The sequence below is a fragment of the Aspergillus welwitschiae genome, assembly GCF_003344945.1.
Source record: "Aspergillus welwitschiae strain CBS 139.54b unplaced genomic scaffold BDQ94scaffold_13, whole genome shotgun sequence".
Classification (NCBI taxonomy): Eukaryota; Fungi; Ascomycota; class Eurotiomycetes; order Eurotiales; family Aspergillaceae; genus Aspergillus; species Aspergillus welwitschiae.
The window spans coordinates 668,235-685,938 of NW_020798707.1; the positions used below are offsets into that span (position 1 = coordinate 668,235).

Below are 17,704 nucleotides of genomic sequence, written 5' to 3' on the forward strand. Positions count from 1 at the left end.
CGATGTACAGAATCAATTTGTATTTGCTGGTAATATGTACTATTTAGTTCCAGACGTTGAGCAATATCCTTCCTATCCACCAATGCTCAACTCATATCCTGTTTAATGAGCCAGCTCATCCGCTCTGCTGTGATGTATTCGATCAACCAGCCACCAATACTTCTCTAGACGTATTTAACCTTCCAGATAGTCAACACTTCTTAGATGTATTCAATCATCCAGCTCATCAATACTTCCGTAGATGTATTCAACCTTCCAGATAGCCAATACTTCAGCAGATGTATTCAAGCATCTAGCTCGTCGGTTTGCTGTTGAGAAATTTAATCATCCAGCTCGTCAAAGGTTGCTAATTGAATCATCCAGGTTATCGATTCTCTTGTTCATGTATTCGTAGATGCTCAGAAGAATCATGTTGTTGATGGCAGTACGGATCAAAATGATCGACAAACCCTTGTAGATGCTGGACTTTGCCATAGCCGAGGCCGCCTCTCCGACTTCCTTGGACTTGCCAAGCAGCACGCTCTGAGCGCGAGTCTTGCGGGTGTCAAGCGGGTAGGTCTATTTCGTTAGCTTCTTTCACGTCTGGTCTGTAGGAATTACACTTACACAAAACCACGGCATGGTGCTGCAGATCGCACCAGCAATCGCGGGCGCTCCCGTTCCCTTACCCATTTCCCTTTCCGCAATCTGCTTGACAGTTTCATACACGCCAAAGTACAGGCCGGTGCCGACGGTGTCGCGCAGGGCATGAAGATGGAACCCGGTGTACAATCCGCGGAAGCCATATCTCTTATAAATTTGTCTGAAAGCTTCGGTAGTGCTGAGACGTGGCATGTTGCGCAGTGAAGGGTCATTGGGCGCATTACTAGAGGCCTGGGAACGGTGGGACATCAGGACCGAGGTCTGAACCACATTCTTGGCAAGCTCAAAGGGACCTGTTCTCGTCAGTACGGACTTCTAAGTAGGGTATAAACCGCGTCTTACAAGCAACCGGCGAACTGACGAGTCCTGCAAAGAGACCAGCAGCGGTAAAGGTGATCACAGTTGATACAGTGGGGCTGCTGCCTTCCTGGTCGTAGATTTCCAAAGGCGACTCCCCGGTCATTCTCTGGATAAAGTTGGAGACCCGGTTCTTTGCAAAGGCATAAGTGGAAAAGTTCATAACCCTGACCGCCGTAACGCTCGCTAGAGGTGGCAGGGCGCCTGGATTCAACGTTTGCATTAATTATCCGCTGCAAGAATCCCGGGCGATGTCGACCTACCAGCCACGTAACCACGCGGGCCTTCAGTACGCCACAAGTAGCGAACACACTGAGCTACATTTTGAAAGTTGTGGCTGTGAAAGTCAGTGGACTGAAGCATGTAGCAGTCAGGATTTCTCTTACGTCTGCATACGGGTTTTGACGTTTTCCAAGGGAGTCTGCAAGCATCTAGTCAGTTCCTCTTGCTTCGACCTCTTGACGCGTAGCGCGTAGCACTCACCACAGCAAGCGTAGCAAAGACAGTGGATGTCGCCGAGGCCACCTGAGTCTTGTAACTCTTAAGCAGCTTGTTGCGTGTGGCTTCATTCATCGTCAAAGTAGTCTGGGTCGACCGGGTTAAAGGAGAAGGTTGAGGGGGGGGAGGTGAGAAGGGTGCATGTTCAGAGTGTTTGTCAAGAGTCATTCCTGGAGTTATCCCATCTGTGGCAGATGAAAGTGCTCCGTGTTGATTGCTTAGTCGTTGTCGTCGCCGGCGGAGACCGTGAAGGTCAGTGAAGGGAGACTGTGAGAAGCAGGCTGGGGAACCCTATGGAACGCAAAGCGGTCTCTCAACGTGCGAGCAGACCGTTCAGCGTCCCACAATTGTCCATGAAGCAGGCCTCAACAAGCCTGGCGATAGCACAGTCCGTCCACAACAAGGGAACGTGAGCTCCGGTGTATATATAGCGTTTGTGCAGGTTCGAGCAACCGAGGCAGTGACAGCACTCAGCTTGCACAAGCAATAGTCAAGCTTGCACACACTCGACCTAGTTGTGATAGTATGAACAAATACTTTGTTCCAGGTGCAAGAGTGTGCAGACAATCCCTCTTCCACACCCAGGGACTATATCGAGACAAACGACGTCGTCTGAGCTATCTGGACAGGACACACAGGTCGTTAGCCATTTGGTCTTTCCATCCGCACCAACCCCGCCATCATAGCGGGACCACAGTATTCTTGATCCCAGTTACCACCGTCCGAGCAACATCAGGGACCAGGGCTGGATAACTTACCTCCAGAAGACGAACTCGACTGTCGGGAGTGGAAGAAGGGTCAATGAGGCGGGGACAATGGGCCGTGCGGGCGAGAAATCCAGAGTCGAAATGCAGGAAAAGAGGGAGGAGGGAAGCGGCGGAGATCATCACGATGGACTACCGACTTGGTTTAGGTCCTTATTCGGGAGAAAGTTAAGTGGACTAGTTAAGTTAGTGACCTCCAGCTTGTCTGCGTTTTTCTGACTAAGGCACGAAATCTCCCCAAGAATCAGGCAAACAACGAGGCATGTGGACTGTGCTTCTGGATCCGGTTTAGCTTGTCAGTCGGGCTGTGACGTCGTCGTGAAAGCATCCAGTGCGACAACCGAGTATTTCGATACGTTCAGTACGACTTGACCAGCAGAGAGGTCTTGACGGGTGTTTCTGCCTGAGGGCAAGCGCGCCTGTTACTCGCAACCGATCAAAATGTTCCCCTCTACGAGACATGGTACAATGTACATTCCCAACCCCATTTGCGCAACCTCACTCTGACAAGTGCTCCCGGGATGTGTGACTTTTCCGTATTGGTGCTTTTGTTGCCGAGAATCCACCCTCGAACCTCGAATTGGGAGGCTAAACCCAAAGAGGGAGGCGTGGCAAGGGAGCTTGCGTCGGACTAAGCCAGTCCGGTGGTTGGAGGTACCCGCTCTGCCTGACGAGCCACTCACCAGAGCGGATGCTCACGTATTGACACTCCCTCATGGCCACGCTTGCTGAATAGTCCGCAGTTATTGGCTCCTCCCCGGCGGACGGGCAGATGGACGAGGAGGGCGGGATGCGTCTGGAACTGGACATGCCTGTGGAAGCCAGGTACATCTTTCTGCTCACCTCCAATCATGGCACTCCGCAGCTCTCCTCTACAGCATTGAGTGTCGGGCCAGCTACATCAGTGCATGTCTTGGTTGACACTAATAGAAGTACTTGGTAACATCAATGCTACGAGTGGCCAGAGACTTCTGCCGGTTCTAATTGGTATACTGCTAGTACTGCACAGTTGCAGTCGCGAGGGATTTCACATGCAAAGTGGGCGGGATAAGTCATTTCGCAGTGATAGACGTATCCCTTCTTACTGTGGTGCGTGGCATCTTCTGTTGCTCTTGATCCAGTTTCGTAAGTATTTTTGGCAGAGATCATGCCCCGATAACATGTGGCCAAAGGAACAGTGGCATACCGCGGTACGAGCGAATTAAAGTTCCCCAGTCATCTCTGGGCAAGATAAGGGCGATGGTGGACAACCATGGTCTTTCATGCCAGTGCCACCCATCCTGAGAATGGTGTCGTAATATTGCTAGAACCTGGCATGACCTGGTTCCAGTTAGATTGTTCTCGAGCGATTAATCGTACCAGTCTATTGGCTCATCGAAATAAACCTCGTCCTGCTGGTGCGTTCCAGCGTTGAGTGGACTGACCATGGGTTTATTGTTGGTCAGAACTCATTGTTGATCCACGGGAGGCCGTCCCCGGGATGGATGGATATGCATGGATCAGGATTCGGTCGATCTCAGCATCTCCTCGATACCCCACATATGGCAGTAGCTACCGTATCGTCCGTACATTGTAGTCCACAGCATCCCTTTCGTGGTGCATCAGCGGATAGTTCGTGGACAGCAAATTGTCAGGGATGTGTGGATGCCCAGTGCATGTCGGGTTGTCAGTATATACTTTGATGTCGTGCAATGGTGGAGTCCACCCATAGAGCACCGTCTATCAGACAGCGCTACTTCCTCCTCTTCAATGGGAGGAATGCCTACACAACAATGCTCCTTATCATTCAGGACTGCAAAATTCTTTCAGCTCATCCTAGTTTTTGACATCCTCGGGATGGAGATTCGTTGGTGACCTTTGACTCGGCCCGGCGCTTCACATGGGATGGACATGATGTGATGTACGTCTGCCGGTGTCCACATTCTTTTACCCAACGCTTGGACAGTACTTAGGTAAATATTGGTGCTACCTGAAGAGCATATCGGCCAAAGCTAAATAGTATCGAAACCGGACGCATAAGAGCACAATGCAGTGGTTGTGCATGAACAACTGGGGTCAGCTTATCCTCGGGACCTCGGTCGGCACGGTTCCCCGCAGGGGCCTCTCCGCATTCAACGGCCCTCAGTTTTATCTCCGCTGCTATCCCCATGTGCTTCAGGGGTTTCTTTTAACGTGCCACCCGTACTGTATTGTTCTATATCCATAACTATCTATTAACAAATCTTACTGCATTATTGCAGAATCTTTGACGACCAACTTAACGAAGAACCACGAACTATCACGAAACTCACCATGGGGAAGAAACCATCTGGTCCTGCCTACGTCCTTGGCGTGGGAATGACCAAGTTCATCAAGCCACGCGGCAAGGTCGATTACCACGAGCTTGGCTTTGAAGCTGGTGTCAAGGCCATGCTAGATGCTCACATCAACTACGACGACGTCGAGCAAGGTGTCGCCTGCTACGTATACGGTGACAGCACATGCGGTCAGCGTGTGTTCTATCAGTTCGGTCTGACCCAGATCCCCATCTACAATGTCAACAACAACTGCTCCACCGGATCCACTGGCCTCGCCATGGCCCGCACCATGGTCTCTCATGGAGCTGCCGATTGTGTTCTGGTTGTCGGTTTCGAGAAGATGAGCCCTGGAAGTCTGCAGTCAGTCTATAATGACCGCGCGAATCCCACCGGCTTGTTTGGTACCATGATGGCCGAGACTAGAGGAATCACCAATGCTCCTGGTGCTGCACAAATGTTTGGCAATGCTGGTCGCGAATACATGGAGAAGTAAGTCCAAGGCCCTACGCTGTCATCCATATGTATTAACAAGGACTAGATACGGCGCCAAGACAGAGGACTTTGCCGAGATTGCTCGCATCAACCACGAGCACTCGAAACGCAACCCATACTCTCAGTTCCAGGATGAATACACACTCGAGCAGATTCTCAAGGCGCCCAAGATCCACGAACCTCTCACGAAGCTGCAGTGTTGCCCGACCTCGGACGGAGCTGCCGCCGCCGTCATTGTTTCTCAGGCGTTCCTCGACGCCCGCCCGCATCTCAAGGACCAGGCCATCCTCATCGCGGGTCAGCAGCTCGCTTCGGACAACAGCTCGCTCTACAACCGCAGCTCCATCGACTTGATGGGCTTCGGTATGTCCCGGGGGGCATGCCGCGCCGCGACCGCAGAGGCGGGCGTCAACGTAAAGGACATCAAGGTGTGCGAGCTGCACGACTGTTTCTCCGCCAACGAGATGATCACCATCGATGCCCTAGAGCTTTCCGAACCTGGAAAGGCCCACGAGATGGTCCGAAAGGGGGACATCACCTACGGAGGCAAGATGGTCATCAACCCGTCAGGCGGTCTCATCTCCAAGGGTCATCCGCTGGGTGCCACGGGTCTGGCGCAATGTGCAGAGCTGGTCTGGCACTTGCGCGGCTGGGCCAACAACCGCCTGGTCCAAGGAACTGATGCCGCACTCCAGCACAACCTGGGCTTGGGCGGTGCGGTTGTAGTGACAGTGTACAAACGCGCAGATGGCAAGGTTGCTACACCTGTGCCATCCGATGTCGTTGCTAAGATCTCCGGGCTTGGCTATAATCCGGCCGTGGAGGCCAAGGGCTTCACAGCGGAACAGGCCAAGTCCGTGCAGAGCAAGAACCACAGCGATACGTGGGCACTGGGCGACACGCAGGAGAGGGTTCTGGCACGTTTCTAAGAGGTGTAGCCAGCTTTGAGAATGATGCATGAATAGTAATGCAGTTTGTATATTTTCCCATCATCATCAACACAACCTATAATGCAGTGCCCAGACACAGCTTGTTGTAGCATTCCAAGTATACCCCAGTAATGATCGACCGATCGTACAACCTGCCCCAAACACACCAACCAAATCATCTACAACCAGGACATCCCAGCTAAGCAAAAACACCCATCAATTCACACACTCTCTCCCCACCTCCAGATTCCCCTCCCAAACCGCGGTAGAAGTAATAAACCCGATGGCTGGGGATAAGATAACCAACTAGTGGGGCCATCAGGACCCATCTTACTAAGCATCTCACTCCACCGCCCGGCATAAATAAATAGATTTTCGCGCGTCTCCTTTTTCCCCCTCTCTTTTTCTTTTTCTTTTTGAAATTCAAGGTCTCCAACATACCCTTGTTGATGGATGTTCACTCTGTTCCGTTAGCAAATTTTAGCTTCGAGACCAAGAGTGATTATTATATGCTCGTTCTAATCCCATTGCCTGACAACTGTTACGGGGTCGTTTGGGTTCGCTTTGAGCATACACCATATATTATTATCTATTTATTTGTCTATCTGTCTATCCCATCTATTATAGATGGGATGTTGGATATGATTGGCGAAGGAAGAAAATGAGCTTCCTAGCTACTTATATTCATTGTTGCTCAAACCGTTGAAATGTTGAACTAACTACAGGTTTATAACAAGGATGATTTGGAAGGATGGTAGGAAGGAAGATGAAGTCGGCACATTCGAAGCCTTGTCCGTCGTATCCCCATGATTCGTCGAGGTCAAAATCGTGCCAAGAGTGATCGGATTCTTTGGACAAACATACGTCCTTAAATCTCTCCCTCGTGTTGCGGCCGCCTGTCTATTGTATGGGGTGGTACGTGTCAAAGTAGGGAGGTACATTTTATCCTCTGAATTTGGATTGATTCTGCGTAGTGATCAGATTGTCTGATTCCTCAAAGTCATGGTTACAAATAGAACTATTGAAAAGATATCATGAGCAAAAACACGCCTTACAAAATCTCCTATTTCGAGTAATTCAGTTCACATTCTGCTATAACTTAAACATAAGAGATCATGATTGCGTGCATACATGCGAAACATCAACCTGAAACTGACCGACAGCTTGTACAGCGAGGATGACTACAAGAAAGGCACTTGGTGGCTTCTGCAGCTGCATTCCGTGATTCTCCACATCGACAACATACCCACCAAATAAATCTCCAGGGTTGAGATTCCGCTGCTGCGTCGTTGCCACAAGACGTTTCCTCCCAAGTGCTGGGCCCTGGTACTTCGTTCCGCTTTTCATAATAATCATCTCTCGTTGGTTGTCTCCAGAATCGTCCTGGTACGTTCCCATAGGCGCGACAAGCAGGATTGTATTCGTAGTCTATAGGCATCTCTTCTGGATTGTCCACCAGCAGATTCAATGCAAGTAGTGCCAGTTTCTCAAGATGCTTGGCAACATGACTCTCCCAGCAGCTTGTGTCGGATGTCGTGCTCAGTGTGCATAAGGGACACTTCGTTGGGCACTCTGGTTGGCACTCTGGTTGACATTCTGGCTGACACTCTTCTAGTACCCCAATAGTGCCCAACCCCTTAAGATGAAGTTGGCAGTGTGCGAACCATTCTTGCCGTGATTCATACAAATGAAGAGGCGATGGGCAGTCTGGGAAGACACAGACATATGGCATGATGTCGTTGAGGACGTGCTGGGCCCAAGACTGCTCACTGCAACTAATCCTGACCATGAAAAAGCAATAAGGGCATACATACGCTTCCTTCACTGATTGGCTGGGAAAATAAACAAATGCTTCATCACCTTCTTCCTCAAGAATCGCTGCACGCGAGCAACTGGAATTCTTGCAATCCTCCCGTTCCCCAAGCTGTAAGCTGCCCCGGTTAACAAGTCTCGGTGTGGCAGGCTTGCCATACATGACACTGTCCAATCCTCCAGCGAGTTCTATTTGACATCTGCTTCTATACTGCAGAATTGCCAGGCGCAGTGATAACGTTCTGCTAAGCCGATCGACGATCCATTTATCTGCCCGACGATAACTAGAGCGAACGAGCCGTTGACCGAGGGGCTCAAACTGGATTATATCACACTCCTTGATCCCTAAAAGATAATCATGCTTGGAAGGTTGGCGGATTGCCACTGAAATTCGGAAGAGGCAGTCCACTGCATTATGCACTGAGTGATATATTGACTGGAGCTCTGTCTGAAGGCCTGGCTGATGCTCTTCGTTCATATCAGGATTCAGAAGCTTCCCGTCATCTGAACCGGGATCTGCAATGACCAGCAAATCTTTACAGTTCCTTTGAAGCTGTTCTAGAAGGCGGGAGATCTGATCCCTGAGGTGAGATGAATCGCGCAGTCTGTAGTCCAGGGACAACGAACCGCATTCACCGGCTCCAACGTCGGCAGCCCACACTCGCATCCGCCCTATTTCATCTTCCCAGAGAGACACGGGAACCGGATCATCGGACAGCGCAAACCGTGCGTCTGAGATCCAGAGATGCAACTGTCTGATGACGGCGAATATGGATGGTGAATTAGCCTGTGCCATCTTTGATGCTATGGGGACAAATTGCCTGTTCTGAGTTGAGGGAGGCCGCAGTGAAGGCTCTTGCAAGCGCCAGCCTGACGTGAGCAACTCATGTATTACAGAGGGCGGGGTATGAGGGTCATTCGTTGCCTTCCGTTCAATCTCAGCCTCGCCTGCTATGCGGTCTGTCTCTTCCCCATTGCGTTCCATATTCCAGCGCTCCAAAATGGCTACTGGGATCGAAGCAGCCAGTCTCGTTCTGGCCCTTCTGCCATTGCTGGTGAACCAGATCGACAACTATATCCAAGGGTTCCAGAGAATGACATGTTTTAAACCGAAGAATTACTGGAGAGAAATGGAAAGCTACCGCAGCATCTTGGAAACCGAAAGGGCAATTTTGCTCAATACACTGCTGATCGCCGTGGACGGAGTCACTCACTATGAATATGGCGATTGGACCCGCGATCCCGGTTCGGCATTCTGGACAAGCCAGGACGTATGGCAAAAGCTTAGACAGAAGCTCGGAAGTAGTTACGAGCCATTTACGAGCACAATAAATGTGCTATCAGACCAGCTAAAAACCCTATCCCAGAAGTTGGGCTTGAGTGTTGACAGTACTGGCAGAATAGATGTGAGTCGAGCAAGCAACTTTCCTTCAGAAGGTTTCCAAGCCGCTGACCAAGTTCACGTGCCCACCAGACAACCAGTACCAGCTCCTTCGAAGAACAGCTCAAGAAAGTCCGCCGTATCTTCCTACATCCCGTTTACAAGGATTTGATCCACCAGGTTGAGTCTAACAACCGCCGTCTACAGACATTGGTGACGCAATGCAATCAGATTCGGCAGATAAACGCAGGAAGGGCCGTACTCCCAGTATCGCCAGAGCAACATCAAATAGGCCGTCGATTAGCAAGCAGCCTGTATAATGCGATCATTAACGGGGATTATTGGCGGTGTCCCTGCAAGTCTCAGCACAGAATTTACTTTACGTTTGACTCCTCGAAATCCCCATGGACTAGTGACCCGCCAAGCGAACAGAAAACTAAATCTCGAATGGCCATCGAATTTAAATTGGGCGTCATGACTTTGGGGACCCCAAATCGCTGGCATGAAATCCAGGCTGAGCCAGAAATTCATAGTCTCTCGCAGGGACTATGTCGTGATATCCATATTACGTCAAGCCAACAAGGGTTGTCTATTGATGAAAACATACCCAATATCAGATTTCCCCAAGGGGTTTCAGGTACCCAACAAGGGACCGTCATTGGGGCCGAAAACCTGCCCACCGCAGTTCAGATCGCCAATATGTGCATTTCACTGTCGGCCATCGGTATCAACGAGGGCAGACGGATGCTTCTTGGATACGTGACCGACACAAAGCACAAACATAATATATACCATCTGCGAAGCAATACAGAGAGCGTACGGAACATGCAGTCACAAACTCTTGAAGAGATACTTGCAATATTGGCCTCGTCTTCTGAAATTACTGGTCGAGAAACCCTTCCGATTGTCAAGCGCTTACGAATCGCGGTGGATCTTGCATGTGCGGTTTTCCAGTTTGACGGGAGTTGGCTCAGAAGACAGTGGCGAGCCCGAGACATCAAGGTCTCTCAAGGTTCAGGCGACTCGACACCCAAAACCTATGTTGAGTGGGACCTGAATAACGAGCCCAGACGGCTGCATGATAGTCAGGTACCGGCAGGCGAACCTTTCATCCATTTAGGGTTCGTACTGGTGGAGCTTTCTCAGGGTAAGACCCTGGAGGCGTTACAGACACTGGAAGATCATGATCAAGTGCAGGTTGTGGCTAATCGCAACACGGCACTTCGTCTTCTACCACTTGTGGAGGCGCACATCGGGTTTGGATATCGCCAAGTGGTAGATCAATGCCTGAATTGGCCGAACTGTACAGTTGACAATGTTGATATCTCCAAGGCATATCGGTCAATTATTGCGCCATTAGTGGCATACTGGAGGCTTTTCGAAGGAGAAAAGCATCTGAACTGAGGGACGGTACAGAAATTGAACAAACATTTGAGTTCCTTTGGTGAGTACTCCTCCGTCAACATGGCTACTGCACCATACCCATGGCTGATAATATAACTAAGTTCTGCGTATTCCCTAAAGCAGTGAGATAATGCATCATCAAATTGCACAATGCGTTGTTAATAATTGAATGGCCATAGTCCGCATCACTCAATTGACTACTCAGGTAAAAACAAAAGGCTGGACCATCTAATTAGCAAGGAAGTATGCAAAGAATTTTAGATTAATCTTTGTAGTTCGACACTTGTTTAAGAACTGTTTCGAACCTCCTGGCAATAGCAAGTTTGCGACTGTTACACAACCTCACCTTACAAAATTCCACGATGAAGTTTCTGCTACTACAAGGACGACGCCCTTCATAGATTGCGATCCCTCCCAAGCTGGCTTTACTCCCGTAATCCAGCAGACAACCCTCCTGTCATCGTGAAACAGACGCGCTAGTCTCGCAGCTGCTGTCAGGCATGCATCCTGGATGCACGCGCGGCTCTCCTGCAGAACAGTTAAGAGGAGTAAACCATGCCGCGCAATAACCCAAGGATATTCAGACCCTTGTGTAAGACTCTGTCCCCCGGAATGTGCCCTTCCTCCTGCCGGTTTGCCGATCCATATACCCATCAAGCTTTATCCCTCCACCCTCCTGCACGAGGATACGCCGCCCCGAGCACCCCTTGCGTCCATCAAGGTACACCACGGCATAATCAGCCAAACAAGAGCCACCATCACCCAAGCCCTTGGATTCCCCAAATATGAGCCACGCGGATCATCAATGTTTTGAGTACATCGCGAGTGAGCGCGGTCCCTTCGTTCTCCTCCCAACCAGGGGAATGCCAGACAATCTACTGTGGACCTGGGAAGCCAAGGACAGATATAAAAATGCCCACGAGGTCAGCTCGGTAGCACACCAGGCGAGCATTCGGATTCATCTCTGATCTGGTCGTTTGTCTCATACCTTCTTCCTCTTCTTCTATACTTCCATTTGCAAGCTTGATCACACTTGGCTATAGATCGATCTACACTCATCTATCACGCCTGTCCACTCTTTATCTCAAATTTCAATTCTTGATCTATTTCCCTACTTTCCACATACCCACACATCGTCACAATGGCCCGTCTCAGCATCTCCATCTTCGTCCTCTGCCTCTTCCTGGCCTTGATGGTCACGGCCATGCCCGTTAAGCGAGAGGACTCCAATGGTAACGAGCTGGACGGTACTCTCGCCGAACAGGTCGCAGAACAATCCCTCGAGGTAATTTAATTCCCTTTTCCATAAAACACACCTTTCCACTTTGGCTAATGTAATAAACTCCTAGTCCGCCAGCAAAATGCTCGAACAAATATCCGGCAAGGAGGACGACGACCAGAAGAAGGACAAAGACAGCAAATCCGACACCCCCAGCAGCACCACCGACCAGCCCGCAAATGAGTCCAAGGCTGCCCCTAAGACCGAGGAGAAGGTGGCAAACACTGAGCCCTCCTCCACCACCCCTTCGTCTACTGCCGAGGAGACACCTTCCACCTCTAGCTCTGCCCCTTCGACCGCCTCTTCGCATGTCGTCAATGACAACCCGCTCTCCAAGATCCCTCTTGTGGGTGAATTGTTGAGCGGTGGTGGGGCTGGGTCTCTTACTGGCGGGCTCTTGGGTTAAATCAGTCAGTGAGTGAGTGAGCGGATGGTGGAGTGTGTTATCTGTTATTCTTGTCATGTGTGTTTGTTTTGATGTGCATGCATGTGGAATGCCACTTGATACCTAGGTGGAGAAGAAAGGAAAAAGATCTTTGGGATGGACTTGACTGCGTTAAAGTTCATCTTGCTTACTTTTTATTATTTTGAAAACTGTAATGGTTTAGTGTAGCTAGCTAGATACATTGAATGAAATCCAAATCATCAAATTAAATCAAACAATTGAGTAGGAAGATGCGTCTCGCTGGCTTATAGCTAACGAAGAACATGGTTTCGAGGGTAGGTAGGCTCATGGCTATCACCCAGGATGGAAAAGGAGACTCGGCATCCGTCGTGGGTGTCTTTTAAAGCAACGTGACAAGTGAGAAGTCAGGGTGCAACAAAAAGGCAATCTGGAAGATGTTTCACAGGGAACAATGAGAACAAGAATGGACGTCACAAGGGATCCATCCGAGCAACAGACTTTTAGAGGCGTAGTAGTCTGCTAGTTATCCAACAGAGTAGCATGCAGAATATCCATCGTAGAGATGGATTACACAAGAAGCTCTTAGTCAGAAAAATGATTCGTCATCGTCGATGGATCACGAAACAACATAACACAACGTATAGAGAACGAACAAAAATATCCTGGAGCATCTCCAAGCCATTCCGATCAGCCTCAACCAGAGACGGTGCCAGAGAGGTCGAGTAGGAGTCATTCCGAGTGGTGCTAGTTGATATCACTAGACGGCGCACACCCGCAGGACTTAGTGGTCTCTTCGTATGAGAATGCGAATTGGTCAAAATGGCGCGTTGACTCGACCCAGACATTTCGCATATCCTCAGTAGCCTCCAGCCCGAGCAACCACTCATCGGGGTCTCTTTCATCTCACCTGATGTTGCTCTATTGCCAACAGCTTCTTCGTAACGAGCACTCTTTCAAACCAAGTCAATGAGTTCTACATCCCCCACTTCCTCCCATCATAGCCACGCTTAAGACGGAGGTTCATCTGGTAGAAAGACGCATGCGAGATAAGAGAGAACTCTCATATGCGACATGCCAAGGGGATTTGGTCGGGTCGTGGCTTCAGATTCGATCCGAGACTGTACTGTGCGCAGAGTGAGGGATTCTGCAACCTGTAACTCTTTCTGTGAACCCAGCCGACTAGGAGCTGCAGTGGTGCAAGCGATGTGGCCGTGAAGGAAACGACGGATGTCAAAGCAAAGAGGATGTTCTCAGGAAGACCTATTGATGGAGACCCAACACACCCCTCCCCCCCCGGCCCTCCAACAGTGAGAGCCCCGTAATCTACAAGGCAAGGCGTGTGAGGTACAGATCGAAGCACTGGACAAGACCCAAACCCTCGAGATGTGCGGTGAGAGCAAGTACAGTAACCGAGCCGGACAAGCTCATGAAGCATGGCCCTCGCTCCAACAATGGCGCTTGAAGGAACTCGACTCAAGCTATTAGAGTCACCAAAGGAAGGCCTAGAAGCCCCTCGTGCTTTCCTTTGACCGTGTCGTGCCGAGACCGCAGGCCAGATACCAGTTGTACATACCGCCGCGATTGGATGTACCTTGTGAGTTCCTCCATACGCGCGTTTAAGCCTGAGGGGTGTCATGCCATCATCCATTTTCGCTCAATCTACCAACATGGCAGAATAATAGTGTTGAACAGGATGAAGAGCCATATTTCATGATACACGGGTTTAGCAGGGGCGGTCTGATTCCACATATCCAATGGTATCATGCAAAATCAACTTGCGATTCTGGCGTCAACCTTGCTAAGGAGACCCGACTTTACTTGCCAAGCATAGGCTGGGATGGCGGAGTCTGAGATGGTGTTCCACTTTGGTGACATGATGGGATAAGCGACCAGAACATTCTTCAATCTTCAAGGAAGTTTGAGTGCGGAAGTGCCCGTGGATGAAACAATCAGATGTGTATTGCTCTTGGTACTGCTCTCACGATCTTTCAGAATCCCCGAAGTGAAAGATGATCACCCCCGTCTTGTAGGGCAATCAGAAGGGTGGGCATTGGCGTTGACCAACTGTACAGAAGCGAAGTAGCGGAGTTGGGGGGAAGAAGAGCACATTGAGATTTTGTGGCAGGGGAGGTGGTGGGTAGGAAGGTGATCGATCTAGCATGGTCGACAGTGCTTTGGGCGTTATGATGTATGGAAACCGACCTGTCAGGAAGGTGGTGTTCAATCAGTGTTGCGTATGTGCAATTGCCACTGATCGATTATCCCGCATGGTGCTTGAGCACGCGTGGAGGCTCCAAGATTTCGTGCTCCCTGAGAAGGGAGAGCAGCATGATATGTTAGAGATGGTGACCTTGAATCCTGATTGCCTTGTGCGGTGGCTTGTACTCTCCACGGATCCAACAGTATCTGGAAGGCAGAAGATGACTTTCCGTGTAGCCAGTCAACACAATCGCAACCAGAATTCTCAAACGCCTTATTACTGCACTAGCAATTATCCACGCTGGTCGTTGACTAGTGGCTTCCGAGTAGAGTGTACCTTTATTCGTGACCGCTCTGTTCCCCTCTCGGAACTTGCCCAGTCCTCAGATGAGACTAGATTTCCTCCGGTTTCTGTCGCTGCTCAGAACAAAATCTAAGAATAACTGATAAATCGGAAGGAAACCAGCTAATGACTGTAGTCTCGGACTCGTATCCCACAGTATGCTGTGATCATATGCAAGCAGGCTCGCGCGCGCACTCCACGTTCAAATTCAGTCCACCAGAGGCGCAAGTGGCCTTGGTAGTGGTTATCCCTCCTATCCAGCAGTATGTGACGCTCTGCTTATGACCACGTTCATTGTGATATGCAAGGGTCATGTCCTCTGTATGTGACCGTATAGAAACATTGGGACCGAGTCCTACTACCAGCCGCATGGCAACCTTGTTGAACCGTCTATTGCAGCCAACACATCAGTTCGGTATGTAGATGTGAGGAAACATGCGGACCACTTCGACGCTGTCGACCTCGTCCCGAAGCTCGGTTCCGAAGCTCTTAATTCGACCTAGACCGTTTTACCTCGAACTGGATTTCCACTAGTGCAGAGCCGGATGTCTTGATTGACAAGCCTATCAGAATACCGTTCTCATAAAGATCATGATCTGACGGGACATACCGCCACGTATATCGCTGATGGCGGCTTGAGGGCCTGACTGATAGGCGAACTCTAGTCCAAAGATTTCATTGCCATAGCAGGCTGAAAGCTTCGAGTACGACAGGCACATTTGATGGCCACATCCGTCGCCACAATGCCTGCTCGTGGAGGACGATTCCTTTCAGCTCGGCATCCTCAAACCATGCAAACTTTCTGCTGGGCCCATCCTGAATAAAGTCGTCCCCGGTATACTTACAGCATTGTGGGGGACAGAGCCACTTTTTGAAGAAAGGGTTCAGCGCCGGCTCTGGGGATTGTTGGCCTTTCCGTTGGGTTTTCGGGGGCTGGGGAAGCATTGTCCCGTGAGATATAGGCTCACGCCTTGACTATCTTGCTCCTCCAAGCAGGGCCGTATTGTCTCCGAAAGTAAAACTTCCTTACTCGGTTATAGGGTGGAGACAGTGTTGGGATAAGGACGCAAGATCCCTGGTTTCCATATGAGGAGATGACTGCGCGACTCCAATCCGAACCCGCGCTGACTACCCATGAGATAGCTGTCAGCTCCTCGTCCGAGACAAAAACCTCTGAAATAAGGTCATTGTCAATAGGGGTGCACTATCCTTGGAGCCAGTGCCAATGCAGAGATTCCTCAGTCGAGTAAACGCATCAGAAAATGGACCCTGTCCGAGGCGTATTCCTTAAGGGTGTGTTTAATTCATCCCGCAGATCGGCAACCTCATCAATGAGTTGACTGGCGGCGTTGGGTTGAAGAGCAGAGCATAGGACACGACTGTTCTACTGCACTCGTGGAAAGTTATCGTCTATGGGTGTCATAATGATGATTGCGTCGGGGGTTGGATCTGAACCTTCGGAGGATAGAGTATTTCTACTAACAGGTATTCCCGTTATATCGACGGCTATAGTGACATGCTTATAAAAAGCAAATCAATTGCCAGCATACACCATTTGGCTGGTGGTCTCGCCGTCGGTGGCATGTCCGGATAAGGCCTTTGGTTGGAGTGAGATTTCGGTTCGGTCTCACCACTGCCGGTAGACCAGAAGTTTTAGTTGAGATACTGGCTCGCTAGGTAATGTCTAATATATATGTGGCCTGCACCTATGTTAGTCAAATCAAGACGGAAACCCTTATCGTTCCATAAGAGTACCTACCACATCCTCCGGCACCAGGCCGGTCTGATACAGCACTCCCAAGGTTATGACCTTCCAGATGATAAGCAACCCTCAAATCTTCCGAAGTCCACTGCATCTTCATAACAGGCGATGTCCACGATGTTCGGCTAATAGATAACCAGGGTAAAGTATACTGAAGAAGAGGGGTCGAAGCCGGATGCATGTTTCCGCTGAAGTCCTTCATTTGCTCACCCAGGTTAACAGAGGATCCAGGGCAAGGCCAAAATAGCGACATGCCGGAAAGGTGATGGAGGGGATTGTTTCTGGGCTCTGATATAACAGCTTAATTGGTCTGGAACGCCTTCGCAGGCGCAGGATTTGGATTTCTCCTTGCATGTGCTGTGCGATGCGAGGTCTTTATAGCTTTAGTTGATTGGATCGTAAGATGAGTCTCTTAATCCCGAGAGCTATCTCAGTATTCTCGGGCCGCAGCGCACGTAGTCTTATTTCATTTGTCAGAAATACATCCTTCATGGTTGATGTGATATCGTAGGCTCGGGAGCAGTCAGGAAGACCGAGTACGAGCAGTCCGGTTTTCGTGTGCTCACGGCTCCTACCGAGACCCGGGCACTATAAGTTCTGCGATGAACTGTTAATCTTTCTTCCGACCGATTGGAGGAGGATGGCTTCGAGAATCTCCGTGGCTGCGGATACGGCAACACCTGAGGCTATCTTCAGATCGAGTTCGGTAAATATTTCGAAATGAATGGCCACTAAGCGCTTTGTCAATGACTCTGTACGAGACCAACCATCGAGATGACAGTTTATCCGCTTTATAGAAGCTGGAAGAGACAGGTACGCGCAGCACGGCTTTCCGGCGCGTAGCGAAGCCCTTAGGTTCGTGGGACTTTCAGATGTTGCTTTCTAATAATTCGTACACAAAGGGCCTCGGAACTTGTAGTCATTGGAATCATGGCATAAAACCCGGAATCGCAGGAGCAAAATGCGGTCTGCGACGACATAATATATGCCTGAAACGAAGAGACTTGTGCCGTAGGCAAATTTTGATGGCATTATAGGACTGTTGGACAGACATGACCAGAATCAATGGAAGCGGTTGGACCATAGACCAGCAAGCAGACACCGAGCGGTAATGTTGAAGTCTGAGTCCAAATACTCTT

General features: G+C 50.0%; 7 protein-coding genes across 7 annotated transcripts; 3 read left to right on the forward strand and 4 right to left on the reverse strand.

The window, feature by feature from the left end:
* Nucleotides 1-221: 221 nt before the first annotated feature.
* BDQ94DRAFT_24415 (putative mitochondrial carrier protein) lies at nt 222-1,843 on the reverse strand. Its single transcript, XM_026775308.1, has 6 exons — nt 1,483-1,843; nt 1,386-1,420; nt 1,263-1,336; nt 985-1,203; nt 607-935; nt 222-558 (listed from the first exon to the last, which is right to left on the reverse strand). The coding sequence occupies exons 1-6, from the start codon at nt 1,663-1,665 to the stop codon at nt 337-339; spliced, it is 1,062 nt and encodes a 353-aa protein (XP_026627263.1). The 5' UTR covers nt 1,666-1,843; the 3' UTR covers nt 222-336.
* A 667-nt stretch (nt 1,844-2,510) lies between these two features.
* Nucleotides 2,511-2,781, reverse strand: BDQ94DRAFT_142371 (uncharacterized protein). Its single transcript, XM_026766025.1, has one exon. The coding sequence runs from the start codon at nt 2,721-2,723 to the stop codon at nt 2,550-2,552; it is 174 nt and encodes a 57-aa protein (XP_026627264.1). The 5' UTR covers nt 2,724-2,781; the 3' UTR covers nt 2,511-2,549.
* A 1,635-nt stretch (nt 2,782-4,416) lies between these two features.
* BDQ94DRAFT_24434 (putative sterol carrier protein) lies at nt 4,417-6,010 on the forward strand. Its single transcript, XM_026775309.1, has 2 exons — nt 4,417-5,047; nt 5,097-6,010. The coding sequence occupies exons 1-2, from the start codon at nt 4,554-4,556 to the stop codon at nt 5,977-5,979; spliced, it is 1,377 nt and encodes a 458-aa protein (XP_026627265.1). The 5' UTR covers nt 4,417-4,553; the 3' UTR covers nt 5,980-6,010.
* Nucleotides 6,011-6,409: 399 nt separating this feature from the next.
* Nucleotides 6,410-7,062, reverse strand: BDQ94DRAFT_142373 (uncharacterized protein). Its single transcript, XM_026766026.1, has one exon. It carries the CDS (start codon nt 6,918-6,920, stop codon nt 6,699-6,701), a length of 222 nt encoding a protein of 73 aa, XP_026627266.1. The 5' UTR covers nt 6,921-7,062; the 3' UTR covers nt 6,410-6,698.
* A 58-nt stretch (nt 7,063-7,120) lies between these two features.
* BDQ94DRAFT_178204 (uncharacterized protein) lies at nt 7,121-8,776 on the reverse strand (the record flags this gene model as incomplete). The annotated part of the gene is made up of 2 exons (XM_026773077.1): nt 7,121-7,160; nt 7,230-8,776. 2 exons carry the CDS (start codon nt 8,774-8,776, stop codon nt 7,121-7,123), a joined length of 1,587 nt encoding a protein of 528 aa, XP_026627267.1.
* Nucleotides 8,777-8,792: 16 nt separating this feature from the next.
* Nucleotides 8,793-10,618, forward strand: BDQ94DRAFT_178206 (uncharacterized protein; the record flags this gene model as incomplete). Its single annotated transcript, XM_026773078.1, has 2 exons — nt 8,793-9,197; nt 9,266-10,618. The coding sequence occupies 2 exons, from the start codon at nt 8,793-8,795 to the stop codon at nt 10,574-10,576; spliced, it is 1,716 nt and encodes a 571-aa protein (XP_026627268.1). The 3' UTR covers nt 10,577-10,618.
* Nucleotides 10,619-11,717: 1,099 nt separating this feature from the next.
* BDQ94DRAFT_169759 (uncharacterized protein) lies at nt 11,718-12,261 on the forward strand (the record flags this gene model as incomplete). The annotated part of the gene is made up of 2 exons (XM_026771354.1): nt 11,718-11,861; nt 11,926-12,261. The coding sequence occupies 2 exons, from the start codon at nt 11,718-11,720 to the stop codon at nt 12,259-12,261; spliced, it is 480 nt and encodes a 159-aa protein (XP_026627269.1).
* Between the last annotated feature and the right edge of the window lie 5,443 nt (nt 12,262-17,704).

Excerpts from the sequence above, each read along its gene's own strand:
- BDQ94DRAFT_24415 (XM_026775308.1), bottom strand. The coding sequence starts at position 1,665 with ATGACTCTTGACAAACACTCTGAACATGCACCCTTCTCACCTCCCCCC. Across the intron at positions 1,337-1,385 it reads GTCAAAACCCGTATGCAGAC|CCACAACTTTCAAAATGTAG; the intron begins GTAAGAGAAATC and ends TGACTTTCACAG. Across the intron at positions 1,204-1,262 it reads CCCGCGTGGTTACGTGGCTG|GCGCCCTGCCACCTCTAGCG; the intron begins GTAGGTCGACAT and ends CGTTGAATCCAG.
- BDQ94DRAFT_142373 (XM_026766026.1), bottom strand. The coding sequence starts at position 6,920 with ATGTACCTCCCTACTTTGACACGTACCACCCCATACAATAGACAGGCG.
- BDQ94DRAFT_142371 (XM_026766025.1), bottom strand. The coding sequence starts at position 2,723 with ATGTCTCGTAGAGGGGAACATTTTGATCGGTTGCGAGTAACAGGCGCG.
- BDQ94DRAFT_24434 (XM_026775309.1), top strand. The coding sequence starts at position 4,554 with ATGGGGAAGAAACCATCTGGTCCTGCCTACGTCCTTGGCGTGGGAATG. Across the intron at positions 5,048-5,096 it reads GGTCGCGAATACATGGAGAA|ATACGGCGCCAAGACAGAGG; the intron begins GTAAGTCCAAGG and ends AACAAGGACTAG.